The sequence below is a fragment of the Podarcis gaigeae genome (assembly GCF_964106915.1).
Source record: "Podarcis gaigeae genome assembly, chromosome: 12".
Taxonomy (NCBI): domain Eukaryota; kingdom Metazoa; phylum Chordata; class Lepidosauria; order Squamata; family Lacertidae; genus Podarcis; species Podarcis gaigeae.
Genome location: NC_139688.1, coordinates 22,184,515 through 22,205,960, shown reverse-complemented (window position 1 = coordinate 22,205,960; position 21,446 = coordinate 22,184,515). Strand labels below are relative to the sequence as shown.

At 42.2% G+C, this 21,446-nt stretch overlaps 1 protein-coding gene across 4 annotated transcripts in view; it reads right to left on the bottom strand.

Annotated features, from left to right (window-relative positions):
• Positions 1-21,446, bottom strand: part of ARHGAP21 (Rho GTPase activating protein 21) — a 111,539-nt gene that overhangs the window by 73,611 nt on the left and 16,482 nt on the right. The window contains exon 1 of one of the 4 annotated variants that reach the window (XM_083704554.1): positions 6,925-7,041. The exons of the other annotated variants lie outside the window; for them this stretch is intronic. Within the exon in view, the coding sequence (XP_083560680.1) occupies positions 6,925-7,008 (84 nt within the window). The 5' untranslated portion in view covers positions 7,009-7,041. Of the gene's footprint in view, positions 1-6,924; positions 7,042-21,446 lie in introns of those variants that run through there. 4 annotated transcript variants of the gene reach the window in all.

Genomic DNA, 21,446 nt, shown 5'->3' with positions numbered 1-21,446 from the left:
GCACAATATATACAACAATGCTGCAGTGATATTGTAGCTGAGTTGTTCTTAAATTGAAACTGAGTTGTTTGTAACAAATAAAACAATCAATAAAAAGAACAATTTCAGGGCATGAAGCTTATCTTTATTATTCAACATATTTGCAATGTGTTGTACATAATTTATGTTCCATATTCCCACATTTGCAAAGTATGATGTGGATTTATTTATTTTTTTACACAGATATGGAAATGTGGCTCAGAGAATGGAAGTTGCTAAAAGTCATTCAGAGATTTTGTGAATTATCAGGCTATGGAAGAAAAGTCCAAATACTGTCCATGGGGCCACACTGTCACATCTCCACATACCCCAAGTAAAATCTAGTATCTTAAAAGCCTTTTAAATTATGTTTGTGTGTGAGCTCACGCATACACATAAAGAGACAGACACCTAGCAATGTCCATTTACTGCGATTCTAAGGAACTAAGTGATCTATAAGCAGAGCACACTTACTTCTAAGTAGCAACATAAGAAAGTTCAAAACAAACTGCAAACTAGCAATGCTTTTCATAATCACCGGGACTTTAAAGTGCTTAACTTTGGCTGAATTTTGGCTCATTAGAAATGTGAAGGCCCAGGGGGAAAAACTGAGGGAGAACTGGCTGGTCACTGTGAGAACTGGATGTTGGAATAAATGGGTCATTGGCCTGATCCTGCATGCTCATTTCATCTTCTCATGTGAGTCCACCGCTCTGCCACCACCACCCCCGTTCAAACTTCCCCCTTCAAAAAAACTGGAACCAGGTGTTTAACTTGAGCTAGAAATTCATAAGCATTGGCACCGATTGTATCTGAGGGCAGGAAGTTCCAAAGCTAGGGTGCCACCACCAAGAAAGCCCTTGCTGCCAGTCCACCTCAGTGAAAATCACCACCACCAAGACAGCCTCCCTGGCTGATCTTAACATACAGGCTGGTCCACAGTGGACCAGGTGTTCAATCAGGTGGAGCTACCTGGGACCACTCAGCTTCCATTCCAACAGTGTTGGTGCCACCAGACATCCGTGTTGGGGGTGGGTGTTTGCCTGGCAGCTGCAGTGCTACAGGGAGCAGAAGCGTCAGGGACCCAGGCAGGATAGAGAGCAATGCGTTGGCCTCAGCAGCAATCAAGTGCTTACACCAGAACTTTACTCAGCATCGAGCAAATATGAATGACTTAAAGAGTGCATGTAGAATTGTGAAAGGATACCACCCCCCAAAAAAACCCACAACCCAACAACTCTTTGAAGATCCGGTTTCTAGCTCTTACTGCTGCTAAAGTTTCAAAGTCTGAGACAAGTGCCTACTAAGGCCAAGAAATAAGATGGTACTGGAGCACAGATGTATTTCACATTCCAAGGTCCTAAGTCCTGTTCCTCTGTCACTATGACTACTACAAAATATACAGGGACCATGAGCCAGATGTTCATTACTATAAATAAAACACTGGTGATTTAAAATGCAGCACTAAAAATCTGAGTAAACCATGTATACAAAATGGCACACCCTGAAACAGAGGGTTAAAAAGTACAAAAATCATAGTATTTCAACACTGAAATTTCCTTCTAATCAAAACTGGAGTTTGGTGAAGGAATAGCAATGGCCTTCAATATAAATATGCCTTTGACCTTCCATTTTTACATGAAGGTTTAAGAACATCCTCACTCCACAACTTATTTATTCTCAACTTCTAAGGCCAGTAGGCTGATCATAGGATTCAGTTCATGTGATTCTTTTCTGTCAGAGTTAGATTGCATGGATTACGGTACCTGGTTTACAAAAGATGTTATCTGAATGGTGGAAGGGAGGAGGGCTGGCTCACTTCATCAGGTAGGGAGGGTGCCAGCCTCAGTTAATGCATGAACTGGATCCAAATCAAAAGAGAAAAGAGAAAGCTGTCCTGCCGTAATTCAACTGAGACTCTAGTTCAGCAAAGTGTTTTGTCTAGAGTGTAAGAATGGGGCTGAGGGGGCCCAGATTCAAATTTCCCACTAGTCTATGAAGTTCTCACTGGATGATATTGGACAAGTCCCTACGTATGACACTAATCAACCTTGCAGGATTGTAGTGAAGGTGAAACAATGGAAAGAGAACCAGGAACTTCACTTTGAATTAAATTAAATTAATATTGAAATTAAAATCAATAATTATCACCACTGACGACCGCTAGGTGACTCTGGGCCACTAATTACCTCTAACCCTACTTCTGATCACTGCATATGGTGACAGCAGTCACAAAATTAAAAGACGCCTGCTTCTTGGGAGAAAAGAAATGACAAACCTAGACAGCATCTTAAAAAGAAGAGACATCACCTTGCCGACAAAGGTCTGTATAATTAAAGCTATGGTTTTCCCAGTAGTGATGTATGGAAGTGAGAGCTGGACCATAAAGAAGGCTGATCAGCGAATAATTGATGCTTTTGAATTATGGGGCTGGAGGAGACTCTTGAGAGTCCCATGGACTGTGAGAAGCTCAAACCTATCCATTATTAAGGAAATCAGCTCTGAGTGCTCACTGGAAGGACAGATCCTGAAGCTGAGGCTCCAATACTTCGGCCACCTCATGGGAAGAGAAGACTCCCTGGAAAAGACCTTGATGTTGGAAAAGATGGAGGGCACAAAGAGAAGGGGACGACAGAGGACGATATGGTTGGACAGTGTTCTCAAAGCTACCAGCATGAGTTTGACCAAACTGCGGAAGACAGTGGAAGACAGGAGTGCCTGGCGTGCTCTGGTCCATGGGGTCACGAAGAGTAGGACACGACTAAACGACTAAACAACTACTTCTGAGTTGGCCTCTTCAAAGTGAGAATAATCCCTATGTAGCCTACACCATCCTGAACTTCTTTAGAGGAAGGGTGTGGGATATAAAATGTAAGAAACAAAACCACAGATAGAACCAAAACAGTGAAGCAGCAACCCAAAAGACACACGCAATAAAAACAAGGAACACCTATATTACAGTGCTCTTTAACTTCATGAAGGATTTATCACCTCCAGCTTATTGTGCAGAAATCTCTTTAGAAAATATGCTGTATGATGACTTGGACTGCAATGTAATCTCGATTTGAGTCTTTTATGAAGTCACACCTATATGACTGGATTTTTTTATGTTTACCTCTGCCGCTTGCCCAGTCATATAAACCACAGCCCCAGAGTTTATACATGCCAAGATCCACCCAAGACGTTTCACATTTAACCATATGACCCAGTTCCGCCCTTCCCTCTTGGGCGTGTGGATTGCTGGTCTCTCCCACTCCTGGTGGTGCATTTATTATGCAGGTGAATGCTTTCCATAAGTGACCCAAAGGACTGAGAACTGAAGGAAGACTCAAGTAAACAGAGAAACCCAGAAGACTGTCACATCTGAAATTCCTAGAGGCCCTATTTTCCATGGCTGGTTTGAACTAGGATTACACATTTCATACATACAAAGATCAGCACTGGACCTTTCAGCACTCACATTCCATTTCTGCTTGAACATAAACTACTTTGTGGCGGGCTCAAAGACATGAACTGTAGATGAAGTTCCCCTTCATTCATTACAGGAAGTCTGCTGTCTAAGAAAACTCAAGTGTCTAAAAGCTTAGCTGAACTGTCCTCCTTAAAACACAAAAAGAAAGGAAAATCAGCACTTTGTTCTAAATTTTAAAAGGCAGTTTCCTTTTTTACACTCAGCTATTGGACCTCTCCCCACCAACACCTCATTATCAGCCAGATAATTATTTGATGTGAATATTTAGAAGTCTCAAAGAGACCTAATTTATACTACCTTAGAAAAAATTAGCAATGACCTAGTAAATATGTTGTGGATCCAGACTAGCAGTAAAATCCTCTACCCGAAAGTTATTCCTAGGAATGTAGGTATACCCAAGGCTGTTTTTCAGCCGGAACTTGCCAGAACTCAATTCCAGGACTTCTCAAGTGGGCGCCATTGCCATTATAAGAGAACATCGGAGGCATTCGTGGTGAGTTCCGGCACCTCTTTTTCTAGAAAAATAGCACTGGGTATACCTGATATAGAATTGTAGCCTCTATGTTAATTGAGCTTAGGACCCATGGGAATCAATGGTACAAGTCAAGTCCTAATTTCAATGGAAACCAAGTTCAACTAACTACCATAAGTCTGGATCCAGTCCAATATATTAGTTACAAAAAAACGCTTAGTTTTAAAAACGAGAAGTGCAGCACTCAATTCATGCTTGGATACCATCATGAAAGCTAAAATGGGACCTCTGTGTTCAAAGGAGGTATCTTCTGCATAGCATCTGATGCAAAGAAAACAAGCAAAGAAAAGTTGTTTCCTTCATGCCTTCCTTTACAGGCTTCCTGAAAGCTTCTGGCTGGCCACAGTGGGAAGCAGTATACTGGTCCAGGCAGACTTTTGGTGTGATTCAGCATAGCTCTTCTAAAGTCCTTTGGATGACTCTGATTACTTGCCATGGGCAAGGAGGAATTGTTCCTTGCACAAACAAGTCAAGCTACTGAAGGTCTTGCCACTGAAGCGTGTCAAAGCAAGCTGTGGCTGAGATGACTTGGTTGGGCCCGCCTTGAGTAGCTACTGTTCCCCACCCACTCCAACTTCAAGGGAATCTCACAGCGAATGCAAAGGATGCTTAAGTTGTGATGGCCACGCTGAAATAAGAACGCCTACTTGCTTAGCCCCCCCCCAAACACACTAGCAAGAAGAATTCTGTTATTTCTAAAATGGCAGCTGGGGTCACCAAACTCTTTGAGCTCATAAGTACATCTGGAATTTTGAGAGAGCCACCCCAGGGTCACTCCCCTCCTACCCCACAGACAGAAAGTATACACATCCACACACATGCTTACGTCCTGTGTAAAAGTCAGATCCAGTTGAACTACGTAAATCTGATCCTTTTGAACTTGCATGCTTCTACACAGCCCCACCCACCCCCATAAAAACCCACCATCATACTAAAGCTTACATTGGTAGGCTGCATAGTAAGAAGATCCCATGCTTGCCAAATAAATATTGATCCATGATACAGATCCCTGTGCCAGCAAAACCAGCTACGAATCACAGAATACCTCTGTGGATGCAGAGATGACTTATGATTTGATGGTGCTTTTGCAAGACTCCATAAATATCCATGTCTCAGATTCGAGTTCTTGAACCAGATCAATGGGGTCAACATAGATATGTATCCACTAGCTGATGGTAGATGGGGTAGAAGGATCCGGTGAAAAGATTGTGCCATTTCAGGAGGATCTGCTTTACTGGATCCAACTAATACACATGCGTACACACACACCTTCTCCCAGGGCTCCATTCTCTTTCTCTCTCTCTCTCTTGCGCCCCTCTTTGTCCTCTATTCCATCCTCCCCTCCCCTTCTTTCCCTTCTGCCCTCTCTGTCACTCCAGTTTATGTACAGATGCTCAAGTTCCAATCTGAGCCTTGAAAACCCATAAAAACTGAAACAGGAAGTGGGAGAGAGCAGCACCTCCCACTTCATTTCCGCATATTTTTCAAGAGCAGGAAAAAGAAAAGTCACCTTCTCCACTTCATGATGGCAGGAGTAGGGACCTCAGATACGTTGTGGACACCACAGGAAGCCCTCAAGGCTGACACTGTGTCCATGGGTACAACATTGCTAACCCAAGATGTGTAAAACCAAGGGCAGAGTGGTTATCCTGGAAGTTGAGTAAAGGGGCAAATGGTGGGGCTGAAGAATCAGTCCTTCCTACTCCCCACTGCTGAACAATTGGAAAGGGTTTCGAGAGGGAGGGGCAGGTGATGATGATGAATATAATTTTTAAGAAAAAAAAACAGAAAACAATACATGCTTCAAGGACTTTTCTTTTGGCATAAGTAAGTAAATCTTCACTAAAGTTGGTAATACCGTACTCCAGTCCCCAGAAGCACATAATTCAGTTCCTAGCTAGGATAAAGGGAGCCACTTTTTAGGGCACACTGCCAACCTTGCCAGGATCAACCAGGAACACCTGATTCCACCTACTCTCATACTACTTCACATGGGACAGATAACTGTAGTTCCCACCCATCATCTCTCTCTCTCTCTCTCTCTCTCTCTCTCTCTCTCTCTCTCATTCATACACACACACACACACACCCCTATTCCCAGCACATAGCACTCCTTCCTCCTTTCATGACTTTCAGCCCTTCCATGTCCTTTCTCAGGGTCCTGTCCCCCCCTTTAAGATGCAGAGTTCTTCCTTCCAGTAATTTGTCCTTTATTCTAAGGCAGAAGCAAAGTCAAGTTTCCCAATACAGAATTTCAGAGCCTAAAAATAGGGAAAATTGCAGTGTTCTTGAAACCAAAATTGTGCTAGTTCCAGCTACCACCTCGAACTCACATAAACAAGTTTACCTTGCTTATGTTAAAAACTAATCTGAAAACACATTACATTTGAGGTTATTTACTTTCTAAGCAATGTCAAACTCCTATACCCAAACATCTGTATGATTAAAGCCTTTCCCTGTACAAAAAGGAATATATAATAATGTTGATACCTATTCCTGAATAATGTTAATATATATCCCTGAAAGACAGCTATGTAACAACTATAGTTCTATGCAAATGCATGCTTTTAAATCAGTCTATTCCTTCAGCATCTCTAATCCCTTCTTGAACTGAACTGCCTGTTACTTTGCTGTATCCTTTACTGCAATCTGTCCTGTTAATTCTTTGCAAAAGCAGTTCCCAGTAACCAATTCAGCAGTTAAACTAAGTTAACTACAGCAGTAAAGCAACCCTTTTACATAGGACACAGCTGACTGTCCTTCACTAAATATTATGGCATATTATACAGCATAGGAGATGGAAGGGGGAGGGGGGAGGAGGAAAAGGGACAAGGGGTTTCGTTTGTGCCTTTTGCACAGTATTTCCCCCCTCTTCATAAACAACTAAATATAATGGACAAACCTGACCACTCCAAGCGCAATACAGGTTACATATCAAACTCCAGTTGTGGTTGATCATGCAGTCTAAAAGCCTGAACTGGGCCATGAAAGCCTATAGCGCAGACTGCATCTCTTCTCTGACTCAGCTTTTGCCCGTGTAGTACTAGATCTGTGAGCTATGCAGTGAAGAGATTCAGGAAAGAGGACCTTTCTCTCCCTCCCGCATCTGCCTAGTCAGCAAGACAGCTGACTGCAGAGAGCGCTTAAAAATGCAGGTAGGTGGTGCCAAATTGGGAAAGGGAGAATGGGAAATCCCTGAATATTTTAGGATCATTTGCTACAGCATGTATTCTATACAGCGTGCTACTCCCTGTGTTCTTTGCTGCAAATTAAGGCAATTACATCAGAACGCAATGCAATGTTAAAGCTGCAATTTCATGCAAACTTAACTTGGATATAAAATTCCATTCAACTCAAGTGAGGCAATCTCAAACAAACACCACCTAAGATCATGCTGTGTATTTTAAATCAAATCAACTGTATGCTGCTTTTGTAAATTCTGAATTCTCAAACTATTGGGACTCAAAACAACACTCCAGTCGAAAGCACTATGTAAATGCTATTATTATTATTATTATTATTATTATTATTATTATTATTATTATTATTATTATTATTCTATCCCCAGTAGTTCTGCAAACACCCATGCAAAAACCTCCAGTAAGACGGCATATACAGAAGGAGAGATGAACCTTTTGAAGGGTAATCATAATGTTACTCTTCCCAGTCACTAATAGTATAAAAGTGGAAACTGCAAGAGAGAAAATGTGAGAAGGGAAAGACATTGTGGATGAGGCAAGAGAAAGACTAAAGGGAAGTTCAACTGGGACCATGTTTCAGTGCTATTTCCCCCCCCCCCCAAAAAAAAAAAACACTACATAAACTGAAAACATGTGATTTTCCTCAAGGATCTTATAGGAAAGACAGTTCTGGTTATCTAGTAATGAATAATGCCTCGAGAACCGTAAAGCCAACTCTGGACTTGTTGCCTGCCTATTCTGGTTTCCCTTCACGACCACAAAGTTAGGAATAAATATGATCTGACCTGGGAAATATACGTCATGGCATTTTGACTCTATAGCGAGGTCCAGCAGAACTTATCAGCACCGGTAGTATTGGTTCTGTGTATGGTTAAACCATCATAAGACACAGAAAGAAATATGCCAAAGCACAAATGGGGAACCTATCTGAGCGCCCAGGAACATTTCCACCATTAGGATAGAAGCAATATGGACCTGACAGCCTTATGTACAACGAAATCCCTCCTCCTCTTTCCATGAAGTTTTAAAAATAATTTTAACGTGGTATGTGGGACAAATCGAATGCTACAAAAAATAACCAATTAAAAAGAGAATATGTCCTATTTAATTCTTTTAAAACGATGAGACGCTTTTGTTAAAGCAAGTACAATTATTGGCCATTGCGGGGGGGAGGGGGACAGAGAACTCCTAAGAGATGTTTTTTAAATAGCTTTTTGTTGACTCACAGCCTTAGTCAGGGGTAGGCAACCTAAGCCGGATCCGGCCCAACCGCCTTCTAAATCTGGCCTGCGGATGGTCCGGGAATCAGCGTGTTTTTACATGAGTAGAATGTGTGCTTTTATTTAAAATGCATCTCTGGGTTATTTGTGGGGCACAGGAATTCATTCATTCCCCCCCCCCTAAAAAAAATATAGTCCGGCACCCCACATGGTCTGAGGGATGGTGGACCGGCCCACGGCTGAAAAAGCTTGCTGACCCCTGGCCTTAGTGGAGGGCAACAAACTCTAGCCAAGGTTTCTGCACACTACAGGCCAATACTACCCAATATTAATTTGGAGTTGCTTTAGCTTGATTTCCTGGCAGACAAATTGGGGTGGGGTACAAATATATAATCATATTTGTTATTGACTGCAAAGAACAGAGAATTGCCTTTTCCTTTAGGAACAGGAAACCCATGCTCACACAGAAACAGCACATCAGTCATTTCATACCAAGGTCACTGTCACACTGCAGAAACTAGAGGGGAGGGGGAAAGAGAGCGAATGCTCTTATATGCCTGCCAAACTCTTTCTAGGTAATTTTCTTCTACAGAAACGCAGAGTAAACAATTTTTACATTACTGCCTGCCAATGAATAGAAAGGCAAATGTCTTCCAATGCCACTACCACTTGTGAACTTTACAGTACTGTAAGCAACAATGTGTGCGACCAGATACAAGTGCCATTATGGGCCACTTATAGAGCTTTCCAAACTTTTCAGGTTGGTGACATACTTTTTAAACATGCATCACTCTCTCATGCTAATTGTGAAAATCCAGTTGTGGAGTGTGCCAGGGATGTGGTACATGCTAGACAGCTGTGCTAGGGAGGAGATGATTGCTGGATCCATATTCAGAAGAGTACTATATGCAGTTGGACCATCATAACGATTCTGGAGAATTATTGGCTCTAAGGGCCAAACTGCAAGGGGAGCCACCAACCCCACAATTTTCACTGTCAATAAAGGTTCCATGAAACAAAGAGGACCATTTTGAAGATGCAAATTGAAGCCCACTCCCCACACTACCACCAAAGCTCTGCAATGTGAGATCTTGTTGTTTTGTTGCACTTATTGGCACCACTGTACCAATGATCTTCACACATTACTAAATCACGCGTTACCTCCTCCCATGCAAATCTGACCATGCATTTAAGGTCTCTTTGATGAGGTTCACCTGGTATCTAACTCGTCTGTCTTTTCAGAACTAGAGGCATTCTAGAATGGTTGAGCCAACTTTTATTTGGCTGCTGTGATTTTTACTGTTAAGCTGCTCTTACTATTTGCTAAGTTTTTTTATTGCTTTCAACTGCTTCACAAGATTTAAGGAAAATAATAACAACACTGGGGTGCAGTATAAAATTTTAAGATAAACATACATGAGTTGGAGGTCAAAAGATGCAGACTGAAAATGTCAGGGCCTTATCACTTTGCAAAGCAAATTTGGTAAACTGGACAATGTAAAACTATTATCTGTGGTCGTCGTGCTTTCACATGATGATGAGACTGCATTCCAAAATTTAAAAACCCAGGGAAAGCCAAGCTGCTTAGACCTTCCTAAGTACACGGGACACTACTTCCAGGATTGTTTCTGAATTGTCTGATTGTCCCTTGCCATGCTATTATCTTGGACACGGACTTTGTAGAGACAGTTGATGGGAAATCAGAACAGCCTTGTCTCATTGACTGAGACATTTACGCCTCTGCACTTCTAGGCCAACCCCTTCATGGATCACTGCCTTGCCGTGGCGAAGGGGCTTGAAGAACTCAGAGAAGCTATGAACTATGCCGAGCAGGGCACCCAAGATGAACAGGTCATAGTGGAGAGTTTTGACCAAAAGTGATCCACCTGGAGGAGGAACCGGCAAGCCACTCCAGTATCCCTGCCAAGAAAACTCCATGGACAAAGACAACAGGCATATAAAAGATATAACGCTGGAAGATGAGCCCCTCAGGTCGGAAGGCGTCCAACATGCTACTGGGGAAGAGCGGAGGGCAAGTACAAGTAGATCCAGAGCTGATGAAGCGGCTGGGCCAAAGCCGAAAGGACACTCAGTTGCGGATATGCCTGGAAGCGAAAGGAAAGTCCAATGCTGTAAAGAAAAATATTGCATAGGAACCTGGAATGTAAGAACCATGAACCTGGGTAAGTTGGAGGTGGTCAAAAATGAGATGGCAAGAATAAATATTGACATCCTGGGCATCAGTGAACTAAAATGGACGGGAATGGGTGAATTCAGTTCGGATGACCATCATATCTACTACTGTGGGCAAGAAACCCGTAAAAGAAATGGAGTGGCCCTCATAGTCAACAAAAGAGTGGCGAAAGCTGTACTGGGATGCAATCTCAAAAATGATAGAATGATCTCGATACGAATCCAAGGCAGACCTTTTAACATCACAGTAATCCAAGTTTATGCACCAACTACTTGTGCTGAAGAAACTGAAATTGACCGATTCTATGAAGACTTACAAGACCTTATAGAAGTGACACCAAAGAAGGATGTTCTTCTCATTATAGGGGATTGGAATGCTAAAGTAGGGAGTCAAGAGATAAAAGGAACAACTGGCAAGTTTGGCCTTGGAGATCAAAACGAAGCAGGGCAAAGGCTAATAAGAGTTCTGTCAAGAGAACAAGCTGGTCATCACAAACACGCTTTTCCAACAACACAAGAGACGACTCTACACATGGACATCACCAGATGGGCAGCATCGAAATCAGATTGATTATATTCTCTGCAGCCAAAGATGGAGAAGCTCTATACAGTCAGCAAAAACAAGACCTGGAGCTGACTGTGGCTCAGATCATCAGCTTCTTATAGCAAAATTCAAGCTTAAACTGAAGAAAGTAGGAAAAACCACTGGGCCGGTAAGATACAATCTAAGTCAAATCCCTTATGAATACACAGTGGAAGTGAGGAACAGGTTTAAGGATTTAGATTTGGTGGACAGAATGCCTGAAGAACTATGGATGGAGGCTCGTAACATTATACAGGAGGCAGCAACGAAAACCATCCCAATGAAAAGGAAATGCAAGAAAGCAAAGTGGCTGTCCAATGAGGCCTTACAAATAGCGGGGGAGAGAAGGCAAGCAAAATGCGAGGGTGATGGTGAAAGATACAGGAAATTGAATGCAGATTTCCAAAGAATAGAAAGGAGAGACAAGAAGACCTTCTTAAACGAGCAATGCAAAGAAATAGAGGAAAGCAATAGAATGGGAAGAACCAGAGATCTGTTCAAGAAAATTGGAGATATGAAAGGAACATTTCGTACAAAGATTTCCACAATAAAGGACAAAAGTGGAAAGGACCTAACAGAAGCAGAAGACATCAAGAAGAGGTGGCAAGAATACACAGAGGAATTATACCAGAAAGAAATGGATGTCTCGTATACCCCAGGTAGTGTGGTTGCTGACCTTGAGCCAGACATCCTGGAAAGTGAAGTCAAATGGGCCTTAGAAAGCACTGCAAATAACAAGGCCAGTGGAAGTGATGGTATTCCAGCTGAACTATTTAAAATTTTAAAAGATGATGCTGTTAAGGTGCTACACTCAATATGCCAGCAAGTTTGGAAAACTCAGCAGTGGCCAGAAGATTGGAGAAGATCAGTCTACATCCCAATCCCAAAGAAGGGCAGTGCCAAAGAATGCTCCAACTACCGCACAATTGCACTCATTTCACACGCTAGCAAGGTTATGCTTAAAATTCTACAAGGAAGGCTCAAGCAGTATGTGGACCGAGAACTCCCAGAAGTGCAAGCTGGATTTAGAAGAGGCAGAGGAACCAGAGACCAAATTGCAAACATGCGCTGGATTATGGAGAAAGCTAGAGAGTTCCAGAAAGACATCTACTTCTGCTTCATTGACTATGCAAAAGCCTTTGACTGTGTCGACCACGGCAAACTATGGCAAGTTCTTAAAGAAATGGGAGTGCCAGATCACCTCATCTGTCTCCTGAGAAATCTCTATGTGGGACAAGAAGCTACAGTTAGAACTGGATATGGAACAACTGATTGGTTCAAAATTGGGAAAGGAGTACGACAAGGCTGTATTTTGTCTCCCTGCTTATTTAACTTATGTGCAGAATTCATCATGCGAAAGGCTGGGCTGGATGAATCCCTAGCCGGAATTAAGATTGCCGGAAGAAATATCAACAACCTCAGATATGCAGATGACACAACCTTGATGGCAGAAAGTGAGGAGGAATTAAAGAACCTTTTAATGAGGGTGAAAGAGGAGAGCGCAAAATATGGTCTGAAGCTCAACATCAAAAAAACGAAGATCATGGCCACTGGTCCCATCACCTCCTGGCAAATAGAAGGGGAAGAAATGGAGGTAATGAGAGATTTTACTTTCTTGGGCTCTATGATCACTGCAGATGGTGACAGCAGCCACGAAATTAAAAGATGCCTGCTTCTTGGGAAAAGGGCAATGACAGGCCTAGACAGCATCTTGAGAAGTAGAGACATCACCTTGCCAACAAAGGTTCGTATAGTTAAAGCTATGGTTTTCCCAGTAGTGATGTATGGAAGTGAGAGCTGGACCATAAAGAAGGCTGATCGCCGAAGAATTGATGCTTTTGAATTATGGTGCTGGAGGAGACTCTTGAGAGTCCCATGGACTGCAAGAAGATCAAACCTCTCCATACTGAAGGAAATCAACCCTGAGTGCTCACTGGAAGGACAGATTGTGAAGCTGAGGCTCCAGTACTTTGGCCACCTCATGAGAAGAGAAGACTCCTTGGAAAAGACCCTGATGTTGGGAAAGATGGAGGGCACAAGGAGAAGGGGACGGCAGAGGACGAGATGGTTGGATAGTGTTTTTGAGGTTACCAGCATGAGTTTGACCAAACTGCGGGAGGCAGTGGAGGACAGAGGTGCCTGGCGTTCTCTGGTCCATGGGGTCACGAAGAGTCGGACACGACTAAACGACTAAACAACAACAACAACAACAAACTTCTGGCCAATGTCTTTCTGCCGAGTCCTTTTGCAATGTTTACTGTGCTAACTACTCCAGCCTCCGAACAAAATGCAAATGTTACCACAAGCTATCTCTACCAGTTATCTATAGCACAGCCTGCAACACTATCCTCAGTGTAACAGATCAACTCCGCTTAAACTTAAGACCTCTGGATGCTCTAATGAAGTCAGGTTTTGCTAGAAGAGCGTACTGGTTTCATCTGATCTTCACCAGCACCCAGAAACAAAACAGAAACTCATAAAGCAACTGGAGAAATGAACCATATTATCCAAAAGGAAAAATAGAAAGAAGTGTTTGTGAATGACCAGTGAACAACGGTGTTTTTTTAAAATCTCAGGATATTGAATATTCGGTTATGTTAACAGATAAAAGGAGATCTGAAAGAGCCTTCTGAAATGAGGCATGTCTGTCACATTCTAAACTCACTGAGAACCCTAAGCCACTTTGGAGTAAAGGCAGAATACATGTGTAAGAAATGAATGAACAAGCGTGGCAATCTGAATATTCACCTTATGGTGTAGGTTTCATTGACAGATGCTGGCAACAGTGCATCTTTCGCCTTGGCAATTGTGCTGGGATTAGTAAACCATCTTCGGCACAGCTTTCACACAAGAGTGTTGGCTGTGACACCTACAAGTGCCCCAACTGTCAGCACCAAGAGACACTATGGGATAACGGTCTGCGCAACAGACTGCTTGTCTCTGCTTAAAGCTGTCACCATGGGCCAGTTCCAACCTAAAAGATCCCCCAGGGGGTGCTTTTGAAACTATTCCGTTTTGCAAAGACTTGCAAAATAAGAATAATGTGTACATATTTAAAGGGCATGTGTTTACACAGCGGCAGGTAGACAGAAAGTAGTTAGAATTAAAATAATAATAATAATAATAATAATAATAATAATAATAATAATAATGTGAATTATGAAAGAAATATTTTTAATAGATACCAGAAGGTGACTAGAGTGCCTTATTGGGGGGAAAAGACATATTAATTTTGAATACTGGCTTAACATTTGCCACGTTATGTTCCTACATAGGGATCCTTCTTTAGAGAAAATACTACCCTGCATATGCAAAAGGAAGGCTTGGCAAGAATGTATGAGTGTTCTTCTATTTTCACAGCACATAAGAAAAAATATACCTTTCTGAGAAGGACAACAATGGGGAGAGAGCATTAAGAAGTGCTTGATGGCCTTGAAAACCAAAGACTATATAGTATATTCAACCCTTTTCCAGTGATGTCCTTGAAAAGGATCCAAGACCTGCATTTATTGTATAAAATGCCAGATACTGCCATCAACCCAAGAATGTAGATGTGGCAACTGCAGCTACAAACTATTAATTCAAAGTATGCATAATCTGTAAAATAACAGATACCACTGATGCAAACAGCTCTAAAAAACAGTAGATTTGAGCTCTCACTACTAATTGAATTTTACAGGCACACAAGACTCCCAGGAATGCGGGACATCCTCCTCGAGCCATTCTACCACCAGGGAGAGATCAAAAAGGCACTGCCTTGTTAAAAAACACTGGGGTTGTGTTTTATATTCTCTATTTGGATTGTTCTGCACTAGAGCCTGATAAGGACTTCATGATTTTGGTGTTTACCTTCTGAACAAAGAGAAGCTGGTCTTGAACATTACTGGCATTTCATTACACATTATATTTGCTATAGGGAAACTTTTCCAGCAAGTCTTTTCCAACTTTAGCAACAAGCCACAAACACTAGCAACGGTGGCACTAGGATTATCCTTCTTTACAGGAGTCACAGTGGATCAGTTTAAAATAAAGTTTCCCATTTTCAAATGTAGGCATTGTATTCAATGTTAGTCAACCCATGGAAATTAATAGATGTGACTAGGTTTGGTCTATAATTTCAACTTGTCTTTTCTAAATAGAACTTAGTTGAATACAATCCTATTCTAAGTAATAATTAAAGTATATTATTCTGTAGCTAAATAAAGCATTTCTGAAACTTTTGGTCCCATAGCCTGTGCGCCATTTGCACTGCAGAATTAGTTTGTTAAGAGTAGCCTACGTCAAACTCGTGACCTCATATGTTTGAACTATAACACCCATTAGTCACATCCAGTTTAGAGACAAGAAACAGATTTGTTTGGTAATGTACATATTCAAGAATCTTAATTTAACATGATCAGTTACTTGAATGATGCTGCAATTTCTATGCTTGCCCACAACTTACGCACATTTAATTTGTGCTCATTCAACTTTAAGCGTGTGGCAAAAAATATATATTAAAGGAGCAGAAAAGGGGTAGAAATCTGGGGGAAATGACTTTGGCAATACCACCCGCCATTTAATCCAGTAGGTTTTGACTATACACAATTTTGGCTTTAGACCCGATCCCCAGAACGTAACACCCACTTAAGTTGCTGGCTTAAAGTAAAGATACCTAGGATCAAGCTTTAAGTGTCCAGAACTTTCCACAAACAAGAGCTGGAATTTACTGGACAAATCAATGATATGGAAAGTAGGTATCCATGTTGTTTGGTCAGCAGCCATAAATATTCATTATTTAAGTACTAAGCATGTTATAATGTTCAGATACAAGTTTACCCATACAGACCTCCACTGATGATCCTGACAATATACAGAATAAATAACATAGATTCACTAACTAGTCCCTGAACCCAGCAGTCCAAGGTTTGGGACAGTTTGCATGAGTTGAACACACCTGGCGAACCCTTAGGTTAATGAGCTCCTCCCACAACACTCTTCAGGCACAGCTAGGTAGACAAGTTGTAGCAATCTTTATTCTCAGTTTCCCTTAAACTCAGTTTGTTGTTGCATTGGAATTAATGACCATGAGGTTTTTTGTTTTTTAGTAATTCTGGTGAGTTTCAAAACAAGTCCACATAAAATCATAAATTATGAAGGTGACTGGCTTAAACCAAGCATGGTTGGTGTAAACCACAATCTCCAGTTCAACACATTTTAAGGTTGTGTTTTTATACTTTTCTAACCCTCTCTGGGGATTTATGGTGAAGAGTGGGTAAAAGAAATCCTGTAAGATAGAGAGATAGAGATACGGTAGATAGCATAAACAAGAGGCCATGTAGAAAACATGAGTTTTTAAGGAAGAGACTCAAAGGGAAGGAAGCAATGGACAAACGCTTTCTTAATGGCATACAGTGGTACCTCGGGTTAAGTACTTAATTCGTTCTGGAGGTCTGTTCTTAACCTGAAACTGTTCTTAACCTGAAGCACCACTTTAGCTAATGGGGCCTCCTGCTGCCGCCAGAGCCCGGTTTCTGTTCTTATCCTGAAGCAAAGTTCTTAACCTGAAGCACTATTTCTGGCTTAGTGGAGTGTGTAACCTGAAGCATATGTAACCTGAAGTGTATGTAACCCGAGGTACCACTGTACTACAAAACGTTCAAAAGTCAATGTGTGAACCAACAACTATTAATATCCCGCAGTTCGTATTAAATCTTGAACGCAGGTCTAACACCGCTATAGCAAAGCATCGCAAAGACTACTAGGTTAAAGAAAGATAGGAGTGAACTGGATTCTCTCTCCTAATATTATGAAAAACTACTTTTCCAGTCCATCTTTGGTTCAGTTTCTGGTCCTTAGCAAGCTTGGCATTAAGCAGCTAAGCTCCGAAGTAAACATAAGCTCCCTGGTGTCTGTGTTTGTGCTACCTAGGGAATGCGAACATTACACTCCAATCTACAAAAACATGGCAAGAAATCCAGCAGATAATAAGCATGGAGTGGGGGGGGGGGGAGGAAGGACCCGAACAATGAACTGCAATACATAATCTACAAAGCATGAGAGGGAAAGATCTAAAGGGAGCCTGCAGGAGCCTTTTATTGAAAGAGACATCAGTTGACTTGTCCGCAAATTGATGGCAATCATGTCAATTAACTTACCCAATTGCTTTGCCACTGTTTGAGCAGGAAGCTTTCCTCTCTTCTTCTCCCTGCCCTCCCATCTTCAGAATGCCCCAACATCAAAGCTGACTAGCTTTGTTTCAGAGACCTTTTAAAACTATGTGCATTCCATATGTGAAATGATTCACCTATTCGCAGCTGTGGAACTTGCGGGAGGAGGCAGGAGGGAGCTAGTTGTGGCAGCGGAGTAGGTTGAAAGCAGTAAGGGATCAGTTGAAGCCTACAGGAACAAAGCATTACAGAAGCCCACAGAGGGTAGGTAACATTGACAAAGCCTGGAATTCAAAGGTAAGTGAATCTCAACTGCTTTATTTTATTCAGATTTGACAATTAGAAATATGGTCTAAATGGCTTTAATTGGTTCCAAATGTGAACACTCCGTTCAGGGGCATCTATATTTCTGGTATTGAGAGTTGTTGTTTTTTAAGTGACTACAGTCGTACAGGGACGCAGGTGGCGCTGTGGGTTAAAGCCTCAGCGCCTAGGACTTGCCGATCGAAAGGTCGGCGGTTCGAATCCCTGCGGCGGGGTGCGCTCCCGTTGCTCGGTCCCAGCGCCTGCCAACCTAGCAGTTCGAAAGCACCTCCGGGTGCAAGTAGATAAATAGGGACCGCTTACCAGCGGGAAGGTAAACGGCGTTTCCGTGTGCGGCTCTGGCTCGCCAGAGCAGCGATGTCATGCTGGCCACGTGACCCGGAAGTGTCTCCGGACAGCGCTGGCCCCTGGCCTCTTAAGTGAGATGGGCGCACAACCCCAGAGTCTGTCAAGACTGGCCCGTACGGGCAGGGGTACCTTTACCTTTACCTTTACAGTCGTACCTTGGACCCCGAACACCCTGGAACTCGGACATTACGGCTCCCAAACGCTGCAAACCCGGAAGTGATTGTTCCAGTCTGCAAACATTATTTTGGAACCCAAAGATCCGACAGGGCTTCCATGGCTTCTGTTTGGCTGAAGGAGCTTCCTGCAGCCAATCAGAAGCCGGGATTTGGTTTTCGAACGTTTTGGAAGTCGAGCGGACTTCCGGAACGGATTCCGCTTTACTTCCAAGGTACGACTGTATAACAAATCTAGTTATAGGCTTTGCTGAGGATCCCAGACCTATGCAAAGTTTAACCTGCAAGTGCCCCCAGCAAGGCCTTCCTTACGGTGGTCTCACAGCTAAAGACAGCATTGCCTAAGGAGGCCTGCCTGAATATTATGAGGATGATGATGCCACAATACTTTACAAAATACAAAAGGGCAAACATTGTAAGTCCTTGTGGGCAAGGGTATGATCCAACACACCAGCCAGAACAAAGGGAGGTGTAAAAGGAGGAGAAGGAGTAATATTATTTTTCATTGGCACTTACTTAAGGATTAATTGCAGCAGGATAAAGGGACTAAAGGAACGTAACAAAAGATTTCAGGGGAAAGGAATGTTCTCATGTGTTATTGATAACTGGAAAGGGCCTTGCTGTTCCAACCAAGCTTTCCAGCAAATTACTAGTTAAAATCATTATTCCCATGACTGGTGTGTGTTTTTTTACTGCAGTTTTTGCTTAACTTATTGCAAAAAAAAATAATATGTACTTTATGCACTGTTTTAATCTCACATCTTTTTATTTCAATCCCTGGGTATTTTTATTTTATTAAACAGAATACTAACATCTCACTTATTTTACATATGCCGGTCTGTATTGGACTTGAACACTGTTTTTTAATCTTAAATTGCTTTGGGATGTTTCATAAGAAGCACACATATACATATATGCAGATAGAGTAGGAAGTCTACCTTATTTCAATAAAGCCAACTACCAATGCACTACTTCTCTTTACAACTGGATAGAGCCATTATAGAACACCCATTGGTGTTCATCAAATATCCTCACCTGTCTGGCTCACACATCACAGTAAACCAAAGGATGGCTTACCTTGAATGAGCAAACATGCTGGTCCCTGTTGCTAAAATCACTCAGCGGAGAGGAAACAAACCAGAGCTCTAGTTTAGTGTTAAGTTTTACATGAATGGTCCACTGATTGGAAAAGCCACATCTTGATAAACTCTGCATTTATACAATCCTTAACAGTGTAGGAGGGTCTGGACTTGACAACCCAAAAGTGTTTAGGAATCTCTTTTCCCCCAAGACTTTTTCATGAATAAGGCTACATTCTTACTAGGAGGTAAGCCCCAGTGAGGTCCAGAGGTCTAACCACCGAGTAAGCTGCAAATTTTTGCCTCTCAGACAAGGCAACAAGAGCTTGAGGGAAAGAGGTAAAGTCTGCTGCAGTTTTTAGACAACCAGTTTTTAAATCCTTTGCATGCGTATTTTCTACCATTCACATATTTTTTTAAAAGAAAGACACTGGAATTCAAGCCACTAATCATATGTCAGAAGTGAACTTTTGAAACTCTTTACAACCCTTTCTCCTCTAATCACCTGCCCAATGTTTTTTGACTTCAAATGCGGCTAGAGTAATTTAAGATATGTGTTTTGTGACAAACATCTCAGTTCAATGAGTAGGAAATATAGCTTGCATTTTGAAAGCAAATTTAAGACCTTGGCTGTCACTGGAATTTATTCCCCTGCCCAACAGGAAGCAGTTTAAAAGTGTATGAAGGGGAAATTCCCACAACCCAGCATTATGTCTCATCATGATCTGCGCCCAAGAGCCAAGTTTTATAGAACCAAAAATGTGTTCTTCAGACTTCTCTAATCATAGCATTTGGGGGTATCTTGTTTTTTGTACACCCAAGCTTCCCTCCCTCCATATACTCTCTCTCTCTCTCTCTCTCTCTCTCTCTCACACACACACACACACACACACACACACACACTTTCCCTTAATTTCTGTTAAAGCAAGGGCAAAACTAGGCTTTCTTTCACCCAGGCCAGAGACCCAGTTTGGTACCCCACACATGCATTTGTGTACACACAGACACACACAGGCTGGGAGCCTTAATGGCACCCCTCTGGAGGCTTTGCCCGAGGCAAAAAAACCTGGCTAGCTCCTCTGTAGCCACGGCACTGATTAAAAGGTGCTTGGAAGTCTGCAACTGTAGAAAGTTTGTGACTCAGTGACATAAGCCAGGTAAATTTCTTGCCTCTGAGTCCGAAACTTAATGAATTTTCTACATGACTCATCTGCCTATAGCTCACATGTAGCAAGTGCATGTATGGAGAACACTGCTTTCTCAATTGCAATGATTTCACAAACATTTAATGGGCTAGAAACCTTTCTGGGCTTATTTGCAAGGTTGGGGTAGGCTTTCCTTTTAGGAATCTTGTAACATAAAACTGCCCCCAAACTTGCATCCAATTATGTATAAATTATAGCTTCCGCCCTGCGAATTTTAGTATGCAAATAGCTGAAAGTGGGGAGGAAGAGGCTAAATTTCTGCTAGTGGAGAAAAAACATAGGGGTTTTATTCCTTACAGAGGGGTTTATAACTTGCAACAGCTATAGCTGAGCAATGTGCTTTTCTAGATCCTGTTTTTATATTCCCACTTGGTATTGCTGCTTCTTTAAATGCGAGTAGAAGCTTTCAGCAGTCATCAAATCATATTCCTCAGGCAGTGCATCTGGGGACAGGCCTAGCTATGCAAGCTTAGCTAGAGCTGCCCACCTTGATTTCCATCATAGCCTCACTGAACCCAAAGGTACATGCTAGCCAAAACTCTGCATTTATTCACCCTAGTCCTTGCTTGGCATCTTTTTCTTACTGACTTGTTTACACTTCATAGGAATCTTGCTTCATTCTGCCAAAGAGGCTCTTTGTTTAGATTTTGAAGGAGAAACAGCTTTAGTTTTGAAAGAATGCATAATGGGAATTATATTTGGTCTTCCATAAGCCCCAAAGGACGTGGGTGGTGCTATAGGTTAAACCACAGAGCCTAGGACTTGCTGATCAGAAGGTCAGCAGTTCGAATCCCCGCGAAGGGGTGAGCTCCCATTGCTCGGTCCCTGCTCCTGCCAACCTAGCAGTTCGAAAGCACATCAAAGTGCAAGTAGATAAATAGGTAGCGCTCCGGCGGAAAGGTAAACGGCGTTTCCGTGCGCTGCTCTGGTTCACCAGAAGCTGCTTAGTC